Here is a 20,449-nt window from a genome sequence, read left to right as displayed (position 1 = left end):
TTGCGATGTTAGGATAGCGACGAGGTGAAATAAAACATTTTCACAGAGAATGTAAGGGCTTTTATAAAAAGAATTCAATTACATAACACTTAACAAATGCAAATCGCACAGAACATATCGCGTTCTGTGAGAGAAAAATTGCAAAGCATTAGACAACACATTAATCCGAAACAACATACGTCATATATTTTACGCGGGCACTGTGTGTGTCGATCGCGCTCATAATGGAGAAAGCTGATTAAATATACGATTAAATCTGTCACCAGATGTCTATTGATAGCGACGATACTTGGAGAGAGATTCTCGATTTCGAACTTATAGATAAAAATAAACGCCCTTTTTTCGTGTTGTATAAGCGATGGCAAAGGGAGAAAAAGTATATCAATCGAACTCTTGATTATATATCATTTCAGCAACGAAAACTTATGTTTAAGTTAGTGCTAATCTTTAATATCGTAATGTACAAATGAACGTTTTGCTTGAAATAATTCTGCGATCAGTATATGTGTGTATGTATGTGCGTGCGTATGTATCTGTGTAAGTGTGTGTATGTGTGTACTTTTTTTCTTTCTCGTTACCTATGTTCTACGTATGTATACCACTCTTAGTATCGTTACATGCTATTTAGTTTTACATAATGCTAATTAGTAGTATCATATGTAAATATAATTACGTTATTATATATATATAATATACTTTTCACATAACTGTACACATTCACATCTTGGAATATTGGCGCTCTCCTAAGGGGCGCAAGTCGTTTGAGTGGCAGTGAACTTATTTTACAAATCGTTATTGTAATCACTTATGCTGGACTGTTCGAAAATTTCTCTGCTTGCTTTTTTCTTTTCTTTTTTTTTCTCCCTTTAAGGCTCTATGAACGTTGTAATACTCAATGAGTTTAATATTGTGTCATTGACTCGAAACCATTGATGCGATCATTGCTTATCTTTTTTTTATCAAAGTCGTGGTGAGTGCGAAATACATTATTAGGTCTTCGCGTTTAAAGTAGCCATTTTTTAATAATATATATATATGTATATATGTATATATATATATGTGTATACGCGCGCGCGTTATTACAATTTTTTTAAAAACGAAGTATTCTGTTATAATATTATATATACGTGAATCTCTCAATTACAGATAAGTGTAATCCTTTTCGCGCGTAAGGACTAAGAAAGGCCTTCCCCGTGTGACGTTAATAATTTTTCTCTCTCTCGAGACGCGTAAATTCGCACGCGGAACGGAAAAACGCCTTTCGTTTAACTCGCTTACGGATCTCGCGTAATTTTACTCTTTTTTATTAACGTTACGGCATACTGCATTTTCTCGAGGATATATATATATATATATATAGAAATTGCCGTGTGTGTGACGGTGATAACGTTTCTTTTTTTCTTTTTTTAGTGCCAATGATCTATCTTTTGTGAACACATATCGTAGCATGCCTTTTCTCGGTGAGGTGGTAATCGAAAGAAGGTTTCTTTAACAGGTGTGTGCATGTGTATGTGTGTTGCCGCAGCGCGATGTGTTGGAGCCGGATATAGTTTTACAGTTACAATAATAACCGACGCGCGCACGCGCATTTGCAATTGCAATCTCTTTTTACTATGGCGACGTAGTAATTCGCACATACGTCGGCTTCGAGGATCCTGCGAGAGTTCCCGGAATCGACGCGCCTAATTTGAACCAAAATATAATCGCACGTACATCATATTTCTCTCGGTAATTACCGCGTTTCTTATAAGCTTGTAATGATCATTTCGAAATGGTGATATAATGCCGATATTACTCGATCCGCGATATAATTATTATACAGTCATTGCACAGGTGTATGAGAAAGAGAAGGAAAGAGAGAGAGAGAGAGAGAGAGAGAGAGAGAGAGAGAGAGAGAGAGAGAGAGAGAGAGAGAGAGAGAGAGAGAGAGAGAGAGAGAGTGTGTATTCGCCTGTCTTGGTGAAGTTTCCAATTATATTAATTAGCTTGTTAAAACGCCGTGCTACTATCATCTAGTAGCTATATATAGTTTCTATATGTATATACGCCTAGCCTAGAGTTATCGATAATTAATATAGTATTCTGAATTCTCTGATAATACTCATATAATGCAAGGAGCTCTACTTTAGTATATTTTTTTCTTCTTCAGTTCAATATAGCTTTATTGCCTTTCTCACTGATTCTGTATGTTTTGGACAGCTTATAATTAAAAACTTCTTTTAGTCGCTCTCACATTCGAATGATATCGTACGACGCGTTTTTTTTTTGTTGCGCGTGATTCCACTTTGATCTTCTCTTTTCTTCACATTCATTTATCCTCTCTAGTCTAAATAACTATATTGCGTTTACGTCGCGATCTTCGAAACAGCGTATCTATTCAAGTCACTTTGTTGCCCCGCAAGTAGAGTTGCTTTAGAGAAAGAATCGTCAGGAATTTATTCGGAATAATCTGAATAAATTCTGTAAAATTGAAATTCTAATCTCTTTAAAAATTTTAAGCTTTCTTTGACTTCTTACCGTATCCTTTTTTTTTATTTTTAACGTATCAATTTTTATTCTTTATACAAGCGCGTTTGGATAAATAATAAAGATAAGAAATCGATCTCGGCTTACTTTTTTTAGAAAAGTTTAAATAATGATATCATAATTTCTCTCAGAGACACTTTATATATGTATGAAAACTGCAAACGAATGATCCAAGTTTTCGAAAAATGCTTGAAATCCCATGCACATACTTTTCAATTATTGAAAAGTTCGCATAACGAATAAAAAGATATTATTAGGCTTACATTGCATGACACATCATTATTTAATTATTTTATTCTCCCCCATTCTGTAAAATAAATTAAACAATACGAAATATTAAGAAATTCTCTCTGTAATGTATTTCAATTCTGATTAAGGAAAAAAATTAATTAAATTCCATTGAGAGCGAGAGAGAGAGAAAGAGATGAATATTAATAGATAGATAAAGGAATGAAAAGACTTTTTTAATTAATTTCTAATATGAAAAATGATAGAGACTCGTTACTGTACAAGATAAGGTATTTATCGATTTCTTTCTTTTTTCACAGATTAATCCGGTCGGAAACGCGCGATGAATCTTCACTGATATCGAGACTTATTTATGAATGTTCGGATGGTACCGGAAGATGCGAACCGCGACGGTCATTAAATCGGTAAGTCATTTTTTTGCATAATACTCACGGATCGAACGATTCACGATACAATTACGTATTTCAGATGTTCGCGTTCAGCTCTTGCATGCAGGTAAGCGTGAATGCAACGTAAAAACGACGAACGATAGAAGCCGATTTCATCGGTTCGTATCTAGAATCGCGGAAGAGAGGAAGGGCTTCTCTCGAAAGAGCCACGGGAATGTTGGACGATCGACGTGGATTTTTTCCGATCGACTTATTTGGAATCTACAACGGCTCTGAGTCAGTGTCGGTGGAGAGATGTACTTGTCCTCGTTTGTGTCACTCATCGGTAAGGCTACTTTTTTTAGCGGGAAACGGAGTATGCTAGTTGTCTCTCCAGTTATATTGGATTATTATACACTTGTTGTGGCTCTCTCAGCGACGTCTCTTAAGTACAGAGTAGAAGTATACAAGTATATACACGTATATGTACAGCACGTGAGGGGATGAGAGTGGAAGGAGAGATCGACGTCTCCCTCGGAGTCCCCCGAAATATCGAATCGCGTGCACTTCCGTTAAAAAGATCGATAGCAGCGAGGGAGGGACGAAAGATTAATGACGGAGTAAGAAAAGGCATGCCTCTGCGCAGACAGGCTGCTGTTATTGATTTCGTGATTCGGACGAGGTGTCGATTCCTGTCGTGTCAAAGAGAAAATAAAATTGCATCGATGAAATGTCGAGGATTCATCAATTCAGATTCGCGAGTTACAAAATTATCATTTTACGCTTTTAGAAAAATTCATAACTTATTTATACATTTTATTCGCATTTTATTTTCCGCGAAATCGATTTTTTGGTATTGTTATCGATTTAAGATGATTTCGAGATACATTGCAGAGATATTTGTGCTGCAAATAATCGAGGAATCGACACATCCACTCGCCCGAAACGGCTGAAAGTGTATCATAAGTATACCCTGCGTCTCTTGTAAGATAAAGTATGGTTGATTAATAGTTTTTCGTGAATATATACTGCGGTCGTCGAGAGGCACCGTATGAGTTCGACGTGATCGCGAACGTTGTCGAGGTCGCGGCTAAATCGAAAGATAAGCTAATAATTCCACGTGGTTTCTTTTGACATTAATTTAATGTAGTTTGGTCGATGCCCAATTTGAGATCTTCGATATACGAGAAATCGCTATACTTGTTCGTTAAACGCACTGTTACGCACCGCGACTTATTATATAAAGGCAAGGTAAAATATCCCTTTTTTTCCCTTTTCTCCTTTGATTTCGTGAATTTCGAAAAAATCGCTAGCCTTCCCTCGGAACGGAAAAAAAACAGGCGGATTTAAAAGGAATCGGCAGAGGAATTTTTATATATCTCAATTCCTTTTAACTCCCCAATTTTTTCATCGGAGGTTCGATGTACCCCCTTTACTACCGACGAAATTTTCATCGTTTTTAAACGCCTTTCAAATCGTTCATCGTCTCTTCATTCATTCGGAAAATTAATCAGTCCTTTCCGCGAAGCGAACGAATATTCGGTACCGTTTCTCCCCGGCATATATTATATTATAGCCATGTACACTCGCTCTCGATAATTCCGGGATCAAACGCCGGAAACGACGAAAAGAAAATATCACAGTGTCTCGAGGGCAGCTCGCGTAATCTTTTGAATTTGTTGCGGGTTTTTTTATGGCAGTCGCGCTCGCACATCTCTATCATCCCAATCCCATCCTATTATCGTCGTCGCGGAAGAGTAACAGCGCGCGGCTTAATAAATACACGTCGCGATGAATCGTACAGAGAGGACAGAGTGTAATACAAAAAACGACACATAGTCCCGACACATGAGTCCTAGAAAATTAATGATATAAAAAGTGAAGAGGTATTATATAGATATACACGTTCGTCGTGCTTCGTTCTCTCTCTCGAGGACGAAGGGGTGTTGTGTTACGCAAAATGGGGAAAGGGGATGCGACCCTTCGTTCTTCAACAAGCTTGTTTCCCCCTTCCCCTGCCTTCTCATATGCGTGTGTGTGTGGGTGTGTGTGTCTGCCGATTCACATTTCGATATCCTTCGATGTTCGCACAAAGTTCCGAGTACTCGTATATCAAATCAAGTGCATGATTACTTGCGGCCATTCTTCTACACCATTTTTCTATTTTTCCCGTACTCGTCTAGGCACAAATCACTTTCGCAACATTTCGATTAATCTACCATGCTCATCCTAATCGACTTTTTTTCCGACTCGAATGCCCGAGGGAAGAGAAGACTTCCACTCCTGCGAGAAGGAGGCATTTTTCGACTTTAACCCACCAGGCGATTTCAAAGTTATACTTCTTAGCGTATTCGTTTTGTATATTCGAAACATTTTCTCACGACATCCCCCGAATTAATTTATCGTCGCTAAGCACCATCGAGATGTAGGCTCGATCGAGGTAATTTCAGACACCGGAATTTTTCCCAACGACGAGTCTAATAATCCTTACGAAGTCGCAAATCGCAATTTATATACTTATTACATAAATATCACGAAACGATTAAGAAGCGATGCGACGTTCGGTTGAACGTCATTGAAAGAAATAATCGCGGTGCCTCATTCATCCTCACAAATACTCTTCTTCTTAAAAAAAATTGCCCCGATCGATCCCCCACGCTCTTCATTGAACTAATTCGCAACTCGCGAAGAGATAGAGACAGACAGACATACACAAAGAGAGAGAGAGAGATCGCGATTGATCGAAAAAACGAGGAACACTCGTCACTCAATGTATTCGCCCAATTATGGGGTTTCTCGCAATACTCCGCTTCGCGTTTTCTTTTTTGTTTCCCTTTTTCTTTCTCCAGTTTCCAGTTTTTCTCCTCTCACTGCTCGCTGCATATTATCGCGCCGCTCGTCGTCCTCGTCGCCGTCGTCATCCCCGTCGTCTCGAAGCCCTCGGTCGCCGTCCAGCCGAGGCTGGTCGCGCGCCGCAGACTGTTCCGGAGGAAGGCCGCGCAGGCCTTGCTGCTCTCGGTGATGATCTCGTACAGCTGGTTCTCTAGGCTAAGGCTGCTGGTGGTGAGCAGCAGCGGCAGCGGTATCGGCGCGTTCATGATCACTAGGTTACCGATATTAAGAGGAGCTGTTTCCCATTGTCAGACACCGCTGTTCGGAAAGCGTGGCGGGGGAAGCGGGGGCGGTGGTCTCTCCGGCTGAGCGGGAGCGACGGAAGAGCGCTCGGATCCAGCTGCAAACACAACTGTGGGGTGCACGTTAATCTCACGTGTGTCTCTCACGCGACTCCCCCTCGACTCCACGTGTGTCAATTACTCGTCAACTACTTTCCGGACACATTGCTAAAATATATTTATGTATATGTGTGTGTCTCTCGAGTGTAAGAACAACAAGCAAGCTTCTACCACTTTCTGGATCTTGTTGAGTTTCGGTCTTTCCTCGACGGAATGGTAAATATTTAAATGTATAACGCTTCTGTCTTCGTGTCCGTGTCTGTGTGTATATGTAAGTATGTTTGTATGTGTTTAGCAATTATCCTTAAAATTCAAGACGGTATCGTGCGACAAGCTCCTTCTTTATAGCCACTGCTACTCTCAACAGTCTCAGAGCTAATCCCATGCAATTTAAGCGCATTGATATAAACTGGCCAAAAAGAAGGTTAATCGCGTTGGGAATTATTCTGTCTGATGTTCAAAGTTTCCCCGGATATATCGGTATTTGGAACGAGAGAAATAATCTCTGCTACGAAATAGATATTCGTTCACGTACGAATATTTTTCAACGAATATTTTTCCAAAAGCAACAAACAAGAATAGTATTATCGCTGATATGTGATGTTTTGGAAAAAAATATTTCTTTGATTTAAACAAACATGATATACTCGTGTTTGTATATAATATTCGTGTCTCCTTCTTGCCACACGCGAGGTATCTTAATTACAATTAATAATTAAATTAATTAATTAATAATTAAACTAATATAACGAGATCCGACTGATTAAGTGACTTAAATTTTTTCAAAGCCAAACGTCTGAAGCTGATAAATGTCTCACGAGAGATGAAATTGCTCTTCGATCCTACGCACTAGAAATTACATTCATGCGCGCACTAGAAATTACATTCATGCCCGTTACACCATTCATGCTGCGAGAGCATATGTATTATTGTACAGCATCGTACTAAAATTAACAGCAACAACGCCAAGTATAATATACGTACGTATATGTACATTGGCCTATAAGAATTCATTACATAACGAAATAAATCCTCGCCCCTGATTGCCACATCAATTTCACAGAGATGTTATGTCAGTATATAGTATATGTATATATGTGTCAATGAGAGAAAGATTGGCCTGCCTTTTCCATTTAAACTACTACAAAGGCCAGTGTCGATAGCGCATAAGATATATAAATATATATACGATATAATATTCGTATAAATGAAGCAGTAGGTATATATGAGTATATTTATCTATACCCAACTCTTTGTCGTTTTGCGTGAGATTACGTAGCATCGATTAATTCCAAAATGTATATAAATACAATACAGGATGGGAAACTGTCATGTTTGCACAGAGATGATGATAAATATAGTAGTACGTATGTAATACATTTATAGAGCTTATTATTCTGTGTATGTGTATGTGTGTACGTGTATGTGATATAGACATCGTTTACAGTTTATTACAAATTATTGCGAAGATATTGCCGAGAATCGTTGCTCTGCGAAGGCAATATATTTTTCGATTTGATTAACGTGATAACTAGCTTGCTTCTGCATATTTTCTACAGATGATGAGTGACAGAAAAATAAGCTCTACTGGAACTCGGAAAGTCCAGCGAGTTTTCGCGAGAATGACCTAACTTAAGCGGTGTGTCAAATAAAAAAAAGCTAAAGTAGAAAATCACTAGATCGATGTTTAACGTAAATTATTATGTAGAATGAGAACAGAATGTGAATAAGCAAGGAAAACGTTTGTCGGAGAACAACAGATTTAGTCTGAAATTCAATTTTCCTCGCAGAGACAGACGTAAGTTAAAAAAAAAAGAGTAATAATTAATTGTTTGTGCAATTATTCTAATGGATTGTTATAAATAGATTAAAGTCTCTTTGATTTCTCGATATTTAAAGCACACTTTGCAACATTTTATGATCTGTCTTTCGTCGTCTCTTTGTTTTTTTTATTATTTTCTTAATTTGCTTGTTAATCGCGAAAAGAGATAAATAATGTTTTCTCGCTACAATCACTCGTGTGTGTCTTGTCGAAGCGGCACAATGTATACTTTGACTGTCGTATAACCAGCACTTTGATGCCTCTGCACTTTCGAATTATACTGAAAGCAGAAAAGTAACGTTCGCAAATAAATTCAAAACAGATGTTCCACAATGAGACTACAAATCAGGAAAAACTTACAAACATACATATGGCATGCAGAATGATGGATATGCGCGTAAAGCAACGCATGGCAAACAATTCTTGCACACTCGATGATTATTGATAATTTAAAAATTGTACACACAGAAAAATATAGCTGAAATTTAATGCATGATAGATGAGATGATCAGTTATGAAACAAAATTATTAACAAATATTTTGAACATAATATGCAATAAATAAATGATAAAGATGCAAAAATCTGATACAATGAAAAAAATGACTTCAAAAATTCTAATTCCGAATTTATATTTATTTAGTAGAGTCCGCCAATGCATCATGTCAATTTTTAATTAAGTTATTCGTATAAATTACCAAAATATCGTAAACGATTCATTTGTAGATAGGGATACAAAAAAAAACACCTGATTGTCCACATATTTAATTCTCATAAAATATAAACTGAGAGAGAATAAAATTCGATAAATTCGCAGCCGTGTTCAAAGAATTGTTTGTCTTGCGGACGAAGATGACAGGGTTTTACAGATTATCGTGTTAACGATTGGTTGGTCAGGGTTTTTTTTAAAGCCTTACATGAATCAGGATGTGGCTTCTCCTCTGCCACCATCAGGGCTGCGCTCTCTGCTGGTGGTATGTGTCCCTCTAATGCATTCACACAGTTTAGCATGCTCCTGTAAAACATCACGCGACTTGTCCAAGTTTCCATTTTTTTAAATCACATTTCTATTGATTCTTTTTTTTTTCTTTTCTCTTTTCTCATCGCACGAATTTTCTTCCGGAGCATTGACTCGACATGCATTCATATGCATGCCGTATATAAAAATATATTACGAGAGTTTACAATTTAATGATATTATTCGCTATTGACGTGTTTCTAATTTAATCGCTTTTACTCGAATGTACAATAAATCGAGAATCTGTTGGAGCCAGCTATACCGTTATTACGATTTTACTATGACGGATGTTACCATATACTACGATATGATTAGCTGAACTTATTATAACTTGATGATATATGATATTTCGAACAATGAATGATGAATGAATGTAGGAAAAACACAGCTACAGATGCAAAGAAAACTCAAGATGCGAAATTTATAGGGAAAATGTAGGTTCATTTTTATGCTGATTACGCGATTTCTTACGGTTTCGACGAGATGATAAATGATATCCTAGACGATATTCAGCTGGTTATCCGAACCTAAATACTAAATACTGTTCGACGTTTTAGAGAGAGTTACAACAAATGTACATAGAATACATTTGACTTTCTTTCTTTACCTTCATCTACCTTTATCTGTGATGTATCGATCATTTCTCAGATTCAAAGATCCGTGGATCCCCAAACGACTGAACGGATTCACGGATCTTGAAATGACGAGTAACACTAAGAATCCGTGCACGAAATTCACGGATGCACAGCTGCACTCGTGTGTTTTTTATACACTTGACAAAATATAAATACAAAATAGTATATGTATATAATGATTCATTTCACAGTTTCTAATCATGTACTAGTACAGCGTTTCACTGGCCTGTGTAGTAAAATTTATATGAATATGTACTTATACTAAGAGAGAATTATAAAAAAAAGAGAAAGAAAGAATCAAACATTAGTCGACCTGTGGCAAATTATACATCTAGACAGAATTCATCGAGAGACAAATCTCCTACCAAAAAGATGAGGGAAATTATTTACAAATAAATAAATTTACAGTAATTTTGACAAACAACAAATTATGATACACACACACACATATATATGTATATCGTATATAAATATCTCACAGAGCAGAGGATGACACGATTTCTCGTTGAAGTTTCGTATAGATCTTGACGTGATCGTCGACCTCGAACGAGAAATCAGAGTCGATCCTGGCTGATGAATACATATTACATTAACGCGAATGGAATAGAAAGAAACTCAATCCGGATAATTAAATAAACAGACAGATTTATTTCACAACGTAGAGAACGTGATGGTCTACAATATGGTTCGGTGATGCCGAAATATTCGTAAAATACGTATATGTATAATACTAGCGAGAGCTAGCGTAGTCTCGTAGATCAGATCTCGTAGCTTATAATGTGAAATTACACAGTGCGTATCGATTAACACAGTTTCTCACGCTATATAATGAACGCCCCTACAGCTTTCTCGTCATCCAATATATATATATGTATATATATATATATATATATATATATATATATATATATATATACATATATGTATATAACAATATGTAGATCAATAATAGTTTCTGGCAAACCGCGCCAGATTGTCCACGATATCTTTCTCCGAATGAATCGATTGCAGATTATAGATACGGTCTCATTGTTTAGATCTATAGTTTATAGTTTATAGTTCGGTTAGGTAGCGTGGCTATGGTTGACAGTGGTGGCGTCAGATAGGACGGTCTCCTTGCTAGAGTTAGTGGCGAGCTCCTCTTCCCTGCAAGACAACAACGTTACATGTCCAAACGATGCCTCGAATCGTTTTCTTTTTTTTTTCAACTTTCGAAGAGGTCCTAATTTTTTTATCTTTGCGCGGACACTTGCACACGTATGTATCTCGTAAATCTCCTCTAGAACATATAATGCATCCTAAACGAGTAAAAAGGAAAACATTGTCTCTCTTTCTCTCTAGCATATTTGACGCGACTCGTATCTCGAAACTACGTCAGCCGAGTATCACAACTATGTATACTAATCGATGTCTCTACAATGTACTGTACTTTCTTGTAAAACGATAATCGGCGATCGTAAACTTTTAGCAATGATGAGACGACATATAAGATAAACGATGTGTGATCTATATCTAACATAAGACAGCCTTTAATCGATAGCATAATATTATAGATAAACTACTTGTTCTAAATTTTGATTTATTTTAAATATTCCAATTAAAAAAAAAAAAGAAATCAGTATAATCGTATAATTATTTTTCACTGATCACAAAACACTGCTGTGTTACTGCTTCAAAATTTTTTCTTTGTCGCTGGGTAAAAAACAAAACCGGTTTTATCGATATTGAATTACGATAACTATGGCTATAACTATATTACCTTTCCTCGTCTATATATTGTAGATATAAAAATGTAAAGTAAAAGGAAACATTTTCGAGTTACTAAAATGTAAAACCAGCAGTTAAACCAGATATTGTCGACATAACTCGACATCAATATTAGCTTTAAATTGTTACAAGCTGTAGAATAGATTGTTAGTTTGTTATTCATTAAACGAACAAATTTGCAGGCAAATTAGTAAATTTTCATAAAACACTTGGTATTTACGTCTTGGATATTTCATCCCATCACCGTATATATCTTTGCGAGAGAGAGAGAAGTGCTTTCGAGAAAGCATAATTTCCCACGATAAATACAAACGAGTTAAAACGCGAGAAAGCTCAGATGCAGATACCTTTGGCCCTTATTAATTACCATCCAATTACAAACGCGTTGATATTACTCCTGGCGCTTCTTAATTAGCTTGTTTCGAGAAATAAATGGCTTTAAGAAACTTTTCGCTAAATCGTAAACAATGTAATCAGCTACCGGATTTATCCCTTTTGACAGGTAGAAGAGAGTTCTTCGAATGTTTCGGCAAAACCTTGGATCGAAAGTAATCGCAAAAGAAGGAGGAACGAAGAAGGAAAAGGGGAAAATACCAGAAAGAATCCCATTTCGATTGAGAAACGAAGAAAACTCTCGGAGGAAAAAATTAATGAAACACAGAATAATTGTATCATACGATTTTTACACGACGACGAGCGACGATGCAAAGCGATCAAAGGATGTCCGCTGCATCCGATTCGATCGCAGACCTTCATCGTCGAATATATCCCTTGACGCAATTCGGTAAACGCCAAACAGTAACGTAAAGCACTAAACATGCAAGTCACACAATACAGCGCCATAAACTCGTGCCAACTATCGACATAAAAACTTGTTTCAAGACTCTGCCTGTCGCCGAAACACTTACTGGGCATTGTATGTATACTAAAAAGGAGCATGCTGTAAAATACGAGGCTCCAGGAGAAAAAGTCAAGTGATCGGGGCTGTTATGTACGTGATTTTAGCCACGGTACGTCTGTACGTATGTGTGTATATGTGTGTATGTGTTCGCGGAAAAATGTTTTCTCGGTGTTTTCGAATTCGAGCAAAGTGCCGTGATTGTAAACACGACGATTTATTCGAGTTATATGTAAGAAGAGCGGGATAAACGGCAGTGATAGACCACGAACTTTGTCGGATTTATATACATATATTATGCCGATTACATAATAGCCCTGACGAACTTTTAGAAACTGTGAAATGTATCTCCACAAAAGAGAAAAAAAACGAACAATTTTATATGATAATAACTTATATCCATGCAGCTATGTATGTATAACTGTCTCTCTCTCTCTCTTTGTCTGTCTTTCTCTTAATCAGTCTGACTGATTACGCAATGAGATGGAGACTCGCATGAGCTGGATAAGTACATAAGTAAAGATGTTTCGACATGCCAGGCCTTTAGACCAAAGTTATGATAAAACGCTTTGGGAGAACAAATCGAGATTATTTTTCAAGCACTTTATCAATCTCTCTCTCAATTGTATCTGACAAGAAATGTTAATAGGAAGAATAAGAACAATAGAGTTTGTATAAGACGGAGGAGTAGATGGAAAAATATTTACTTCAACTTCTCTATATTTTATTATCTCTCTTACGAAAATATTTTCTAAGAATTATGAGAGAGTTTAAAATCAACCTTTTGCGGGAAGAAAAGTATTTTGATTGCTCGTTGAATAGTTATGGAAATGTTCTCTTTTCGGTGCATAAAAAATAATCCCTTTTTTTTAATATGTAATTAGTGGTGTCTTTGATCATTTATCTTCATGCAGTTAAATATAAGTATAATTAGTATGTTGGTATAATATATATATACTGTAACAAACAGCCACCATAGTAACGGGAAACGTGTGTAGCAGGACTCACCCATAAAGTCTGCTGTCCCGCAAGCTGCTCCTGCTCCGAATAACACAGAAAGCACAATTACGATATATCGAACACAATCGTCGTCATCGTAGTAACATAACACGGAAATTAACGAAAAATCGGTTACCCAGAGAACCATGTATGAAATAATCGATTTTTATTATTGAAACGATACATGTACAGTACGTTAAACAAACAAAATATATATATCCACATTTGGCCTTGAAATCTAACGATAAAACTAGAAAATCATCAACTTGAACTCGCGACTCGCGAATAAATAACGTGTCTCTTATACAAATTACATTAATTGTAATTAAAAAATCGCAATTTCGTTCATAAGTCAAATAATAGTGTTTACATGATTGCTCTCTTATGTAACATAGAGCAGGTAAATTCTCTTACATGACCCTCTCTCGGAAATCTAACAAAGTATCATCTAAACTCTCAGACCGATGTTGGGAGGATCAAGAGCGATTTGTACTTCGTTCTCGCAATATTTTATTAAACGAGACGCTAAAATTACGTTGTTTCATATTTTACACTTCCAGAAACTAATAACCTACGGGATACTGTTTTCTTTTTTTTTTTAACGCTTTTCTCATGTAATAATAATCTCGTTACATGATTTCACAATGTATCGTGCACGTTTGTTTGCCTCTTCTACTTGCTATCGATTAGCGCAATTTTGCGTCTTATATTTGTAAATTGTATGTAAAAATGTATTCCCCTTGCAACAGCTTAAACGAAACTAGTTCGAGATATATACAGAGGGTTAAAAAATTAGATCGATAAGTTTTAAAGAAATTAGAAGACTTCAAAATAAACATTTTATGTTAATACTATTTTTTCTACGACGTTTTCATACTACACAATATGAAAAAAATAGGAGTTTGTGACTTAAACAATAAACAAATATATAAGTGAAAAAATTAAATTATATTTTAATCTTAAACAAACTACGGTACAAATACATAAAAGTAATTTACTCTTTTAACAATAAATGCTTAAAAATTGAAGAATTTTTGAGCATTCCATTAATTTTAATACAAAGATGACAAACTGAAGTCACAAACTCATATCTCATATATATAGTATTAAAACTAAACGTATAGAAAATTAATATTAACAAAACATGTTTATTTTGCAGTCTTCTTTCTTCCTTCAAAGTTTGTCGGTCTAATTTTGTAACATCTAATATATATGCAAATGAAGGGAAATAAAGCGCGTGACGAAATTTTAAGGGTGAAATTTACAATTCTACTTTAGCTCGCGTACTTATATAAGTATGTACAAATCCGTAATAAGTAGAGAAATCAATTTTTTGTTTTCCTAAAAAACGAAAGAAAACGAAACTTTATCACAGTTCAACTTCTGTTATTGCTTCGAACGAGAACAGCAATGCATGCAAAAATGCGTAGCGTAATAATATACTAATCCCAACATAGATATATAATACAATATATATTTATAGAGAAAAATACACAAAACACGATTGTCTCGATAAATTATAAAACTCTTTTTTTCATTTTTTGCAGATTTTTCAGAAAATTTCTATTTATAAATAACGAACATCTTCGTTATCGAACGTAGAACGGACGGATGAATGCTCGGACGGATATATGATAACAGTATACATTATACATCAAAAAGAGTACGTATGTATTATTTTAAGCTTATTTTATCTAAGCCCTCTAATTTCTCCTTCTCCTTGTGCAATTAACGGTTAAGAACTTGTGCGGTTATTAGTTATCGAAAAGATAAATTTTTCGATTCTCTTAATTAACTTCGAAACGTATCGAGTCAAAAGGAAAAAAAATGAAAACGGGATACATATTGAAGGGACTATCGATTTACGGATTTAAGCTATACATACGTATAGTAGTAGCTATATATACGTATAGTATATACATGTATATATTATTGTACGTAGTACCAGAGAATTCCCTTTGAAAAGAAACTAAAGAGAGAGGCGGATGCAGAGTATTCAATTATGTATATAACATTTTGCTATTGTGGTACGTACTGGGGATGGTAGTAAGTTGCTTATGTGCTGCATACCTGTCGTTACCATGCCTGAATAAAGCTAGAATCTCTTCGAATGTTTTATTCTTGGTCTCAGGAACCTTCTTGTACGTGAAGATCCAGAAGATGGCTAGAAATGCACTGAACGGTAGGAACGTGTAGTTTTCAAGGCTAGTCTGTAACATACAAATACGTGCGTAGCAAGTTTGTACAAAATTGTGAAACAAACCTACATACTCATATCATGTTTAATTTATCACATTATATCGTGTTATTAAATAACACGCTAGTGTTAAATAATTATACATGATATGATATAATTTTCGGCTATTATACATTCAACGATCTGTAATTTGTTCTCCCGAAATCTATCGAAAGGAAATCGACGATTAGCCGTCGTCGTCGTCGTCGTCGTCTTACCTTCATGCTTGGAAAACCGATGCCAACCAAAAAATTAGCCAACCAATTGACGAGGACCGCGATGGACATGGCGGCGGGTCTGGGGCCTTGCGAGAACAGTTCCGCCGTGATCATCCAAGGGATGGATCCGGGTCCCACGGCGAAGAACACGACGAAGCATAGAGTGGACACCACCGAGATGTAGGACATCCAGTCAATCATTTCCTGCACATAGCCAAAGAACTCCTATCAGGCAGTAGAATCATGTTCTTCTTTCCTGAGCAGCTGGAGGAGCCTCAGGAAGAAAACAAAACAAATGCACGGCAGGCCCGAGAACTCAAATCGAAAATTCGGAAACATATGTCGAACGTATGCACAATAATCTTGTAGTGTTGTTGCATGCGGTGCGTAGCTCAACCCTGTGTAAATGAAGGCGTTTGGCGACAAAAGTGATTTTTGGCGGCAAAAGTATCCCTTCGTATATATAATGACGTGCCTTGTTAGTACAATACAAATCTCTCGTTAAGCGGTGAAGTTGCTCTTCATGATGAGTGCCAGGATTTGCTTTGACCTCGATTATATATAGTATGTAATATTATCGTTGTTGTACGCACAAAACATACACGTGTGCAAAAGCAGTTTTGAAGATACAAGTCTGATGTGTACATATTTTTTCTCGAACAATTCGTATGAAATCATCGTCAATGTAACATCGATAAAAATATGAGGTGCGAATAACGACGCTTGTAATTCATAGTTATCACGAAGAACACATTACATTCCTTATCAAATTCTGATATGAAAGCATCGGTGCCAAACATTCAGTAGCTGAGGAATAATTGAATTTTATTCGTAAAAAGTAATGGACATGTATACGTATTGTAAGAGAGATTATTCGTCAAAAGTATGTTAATTGCTGATGTAATTGCGACATACAGAGTGACAGGTTTGAGCCAAGTAGAACATAGGCTGATTAATAAACAGGAAGTAAATGTCTCCTCCAGACAGTCACGAAAGAGGTCGTCAGTGGTGAAGGGGAGGGAAGGGAAGCGGGTTATCAAGAAGCAAAACTGCTAGTAAGCCAAAGTAACAAAATGTGCAAGCTTATATGATACATATATATGACACATTGCTTTTTTTCCTATCTTTATAATATCGATTAGTATTATTTTTTTAGCCAAGAGTTGAGCGCAGAGGTGTTTAATAACGATTCTTAAATATTTATATTAATATTAGTATATTTAAATAAATATCTTTATTTAAATATATTTATAATTAGTCTTGTTTGAAAATTTTTACGCAAGATCGAGTAATGTTCATATGTATCATAATAATATAAAATGTCTACAATGCAAAAGAAAAAAAATGACATGCGGGTAAAGGACGTGACTTATTAGTTATATGAATGGCGGGAAAAAATTAACATGAATTGACATAGTGATGCAAAAATTCGTATAGATATAATAGTGATTCTCACTGTCGGTGCAGTGCTGCACTCCAGCTGTGAACAAAGTGTTAAGTACACCTTTCGCCAAGGTGCATAAAGTGTCAAAGCACAAATACGTAGCTATGTACAATTCATTTGTTGTTTGTGATGCGATTTTCCTTAGTAAAGCGCAAAGTTCTTAACAGTATAGAAACGCATTAATAAATAAGTTTGTTGTAATTAATAGAATCTTCTTCGTTATACGATCTTCTAAATAGCATTGAATAAATTGTATCAATGTATAGAATTACGTAGAGAGAGAATAGCGTCCTTTAATTATTTTCTTACAATTATCAGTTTGAATTAAATTAACGCGCGATAAACATCAACAGAGAATTTCCGAGATATTGTTTACAATGCTAAACTACTTTCTTGTAACTTGTTCTTATAATAATATTATGACTGTCAAAAGCAGGCAACGGGAAAATTTTAAATCTAAATTATCAACTATAGCTTATCATTAAAATAATAACGAACATGTTTCATAAGAGCGCATTAAAATTTTAACTCACCTTTATGAGAAACGAAATTGTGATGAATATTGAAAAGATAAACATGCCACCGAGACCATACAAGTGCAATGTACGCCTTCCTGTCCTATCCATGAGCGGGATGGACACTAGCGTCATACAAACCATAATGGCACCAATGCCAATGGTTGCAAACTTGGCACTCTCGTCCGTTAAACCAGAACTAGTGAACAGATTCGTGGAATAATAAAATACCTGAAAATGCGCGCAAAAATTTCGCATCAGATTTAAAGAAATTATAACATTGACATAATGAGAAAGAAAATATATAGATGAGATGAGTTATTCCACGAAAATCGTTACTTACGGCATTGATACCCGAAAGCTGCTGCGAAAGTTGCATAACCACACCAATAACGAGAGGTGCTCTTAAAGTTGGGCTGCATATAAGCTCGGTCATTGAGATTGTAGACTCAGCTTGTTGAGCTCGTTCCTCCGCTCTCATCTCTTCAATGTCTTCTTCTACTTGGTTACTGGCTCTCAACCTTCTCAAAGCTTTTCGAGCCTCTTCCTCCCACTGTTTAGTAATGAGCAAATATCTGAAACCATTTTTTTATTAATTATATATACTATTGCTTGTATCAATTGTGAGTTTCAGAAATGTTAACGAGTTAAAAAATTAAAGATGTATTTTTACTCTCGAACTGAATCCTTAATTGAAGTCTTTGAACAGCCTATTCGGAAATGAAAATAAAAATTTTGTTTTAACATTACAATTGTAAATTTCAGATTTTACCTTGGAGATTCCGGGCAAACTGGAAGCAGCAATAGCTGTAGAATGGCAGGACAGATAGCTAGTCCTAAGAGAACGGGCCAACCCTCGTTTGTTCCAAGGATTTGCTCGATGCCCAGCACCTGGGAGACCAGGAGGCCCACCGTAACAGCGAGCTGGTTCACCGTGCCTAGGCCGCCTCTCAGGTTCAATGGCGCTATTTCCGATATGTACATGGGAACCAACGAGGTGTTCAAGCCACAATTGACACCGATGATGAACCGTCCGAAAAACAACATCTCGTACGACTCAGCGAGCTTCGTAAAACCCATCAGGCACGCCCCCACGATGCCCAGCACGTTGTTTAGCAGTAAGCCTCCCTTTCTACGATTCGAAAAACAGAAGGCCAAAGTTAACTTCTGTATTTTCCATTTATAATTATTATGCCAATATTAGTCAGATTTTTTAATATCGAGGCGTGAAACATTATGAAATATCGAAATTTTATTTAATATTATGTAAAATCTTCTGATTTTACATAATATTAATACACATATATATGTTTTTTAAATTATATAATCTTTATCCAGGCATTTTTTTTATAATCTTTTCGCTCGCAATTTTTAATAAATATGTACATATATACCCAGATAGCGCAAGCTATTCGAAAAGAATTCATTTCTATGTCACCAATTTTGAGTCGAAATTGATGACATACAAATGAATTCTTTTCGAATAGCTGTGCTATCTGGGTATTTACTTGTTGGAAATTTCGAGTGAAAAAATAGATTATAAAAAAGAAAGCATGCAGAAGTATTATATATTGCAAAGCATTGATTATGTATAAAATCGAGGAACATAATATTGATGCCAACCTGCCAAATCTGTTGGCGATTGTTCCTCCACTGAAACCACCCACCATACCACCGATCGCGAATATGCTCACGGCCACGGAGTATAATGTCTTGACAGAATCATCCGAAATATCCTCTCCGTATCTATCCTTGTACACATCTTTCATAAAATTTTCTATATTCTGTAAAAAGGTTGAACGCGATTAATTTATAGGAACACAAATGTTCGTTTATGAAAATTATCAGTGACGTTTAGTGTATATACATACATACAGCCATGTTTATGTTTTAAAAAAACATACCACTTCAGGCGCGTTAATCACTCCAGTATTGTATCCAAACTGCAACATTCCCAATACAGCTGCCAATATCGCATACGATAGGAAAAGTGTCAGTCCCTGAAAATAATCGGAATTATTATTTACGCGTTTACGTATGTGTGAAATAAATTACCTTCAACATATATACTTTTAACACACGCGAAAATATGATGAAAGGAAAGGCAATTAATGAGGTACATCAAATATAAATAGAATAATGGAGTAAAATTAAATAAAAATACAAAAACATAGGATTTAATTCTGCAAGTTTTATTAACAATTTCACAGTACAAACATTATCGGCAAAAAAATCATATACGTCGCTAAACAAATTAAAGCATATATAACGTGAGAACAACAACTCATTCGCAACATAACAACTCAAATCTCGCATTAAAACATTTCTCGTAACGAAACGTAACGAAAGTTGTGTAAAATAAAATAAAACATCATTTTTTAAAGCCGGAAATCACCTGCTCCAGTAGTCTAAGTTTCCGCCGATGGGAGTGCTCTTCCAGTCGATCCACGTACTCCCGTAATTCCTCTATCTCTTCCTTAACTTGCTGTACCGTATCTAGTTCGTGCTGCGTGTCAGGAAAAA

General features: G+C 36.0%; 1 protein-coding gene across 17 annotated transcripts in view; it reads right to left on the bottom strand.

Moving 5' to 3' along the window:
• Positions 1 to 45: 45 nt before the first annotated feature.
• Glut1 (Glucose transporter 1) overlaps positions 46 to 20,449 on the bottom strand; it is a 36,869-nt gene continuing 16,465 nt past the window's right edge. For 2 of the 17 annotated variants that reach the window (XM_085481165.1, XM_085481175.1), the window contains exons 6-15: positions 20,322 to 20,432; positions 19,831 to 19,926; positions 19,550 to 19,710; positions 18,699 to 19,058; positions 18,270 to 18,501; positions 17,945 to 18,157; positions 15,968 to 16,192; positions 15,584 to 15,723; positions 13,523 to 13,552; positions 7,749 to 8,478 (exon numbers count right to left, since the gene is read on the bottom strand). In XM_085481165.1, coding sequence (XP_085337291.1) covers positions 8,349 to 8,478; positions 13,523 to 13,552; positions 15,584 to 15,723; positions 15,968 to 16,192; positions 17,945 to 18,157; positions 18,270 to 18,501; positions 18,699 to 19,058; positions 19,550 to 19,710; positions 19,831 to 19,926; positions 20,322 to 20,432 — 1,698 coding nt within the window. In that variant the 3' untranslated portion in view covers positions 7,749 to 8,348. Of the gene's footprint in view, positions 6,388 to 7,748; positions 9,212 to 10,474; positions 10,996 to 13,522; positions 13,553 to 15,548; positions 15,724 to 15,967; positions 16,193 to 17,944; positions 18,158 to 18,269; positions 18,502 to 18,698; positions 19,059 to 19,549; positions 19,711 to 19,830; positions 19,927 to 20,321; positions 20,433 to 20,449 lie in introns of those variants that run through there. The other 15 variants (XM_085481167.1, XM_085481176.1, XM_085481164.1 and 12 more) reach the window with 11 other exon arrangements.

Source organism: Nylanderia fulva, unplaced genomic scaffold, assembly GCF_048542155.1.
Source record: "Nylanderia fulva isolate GAGA-0341 unplaced genomic scaffold, ASM4854215v1 Scaffold17, whole genome shotgun sequence".
NCBI classification, from domain to species: domain Eukaryota; kingdom Metazoa; phylum Arthropoda; class Insecta; order Hymenoptera; family Formicidae; genus Nylanderia; species Nylanderia fulva.
This window is presented reverse-complemented; position numbering and strand designations above follow the sequence as displayed.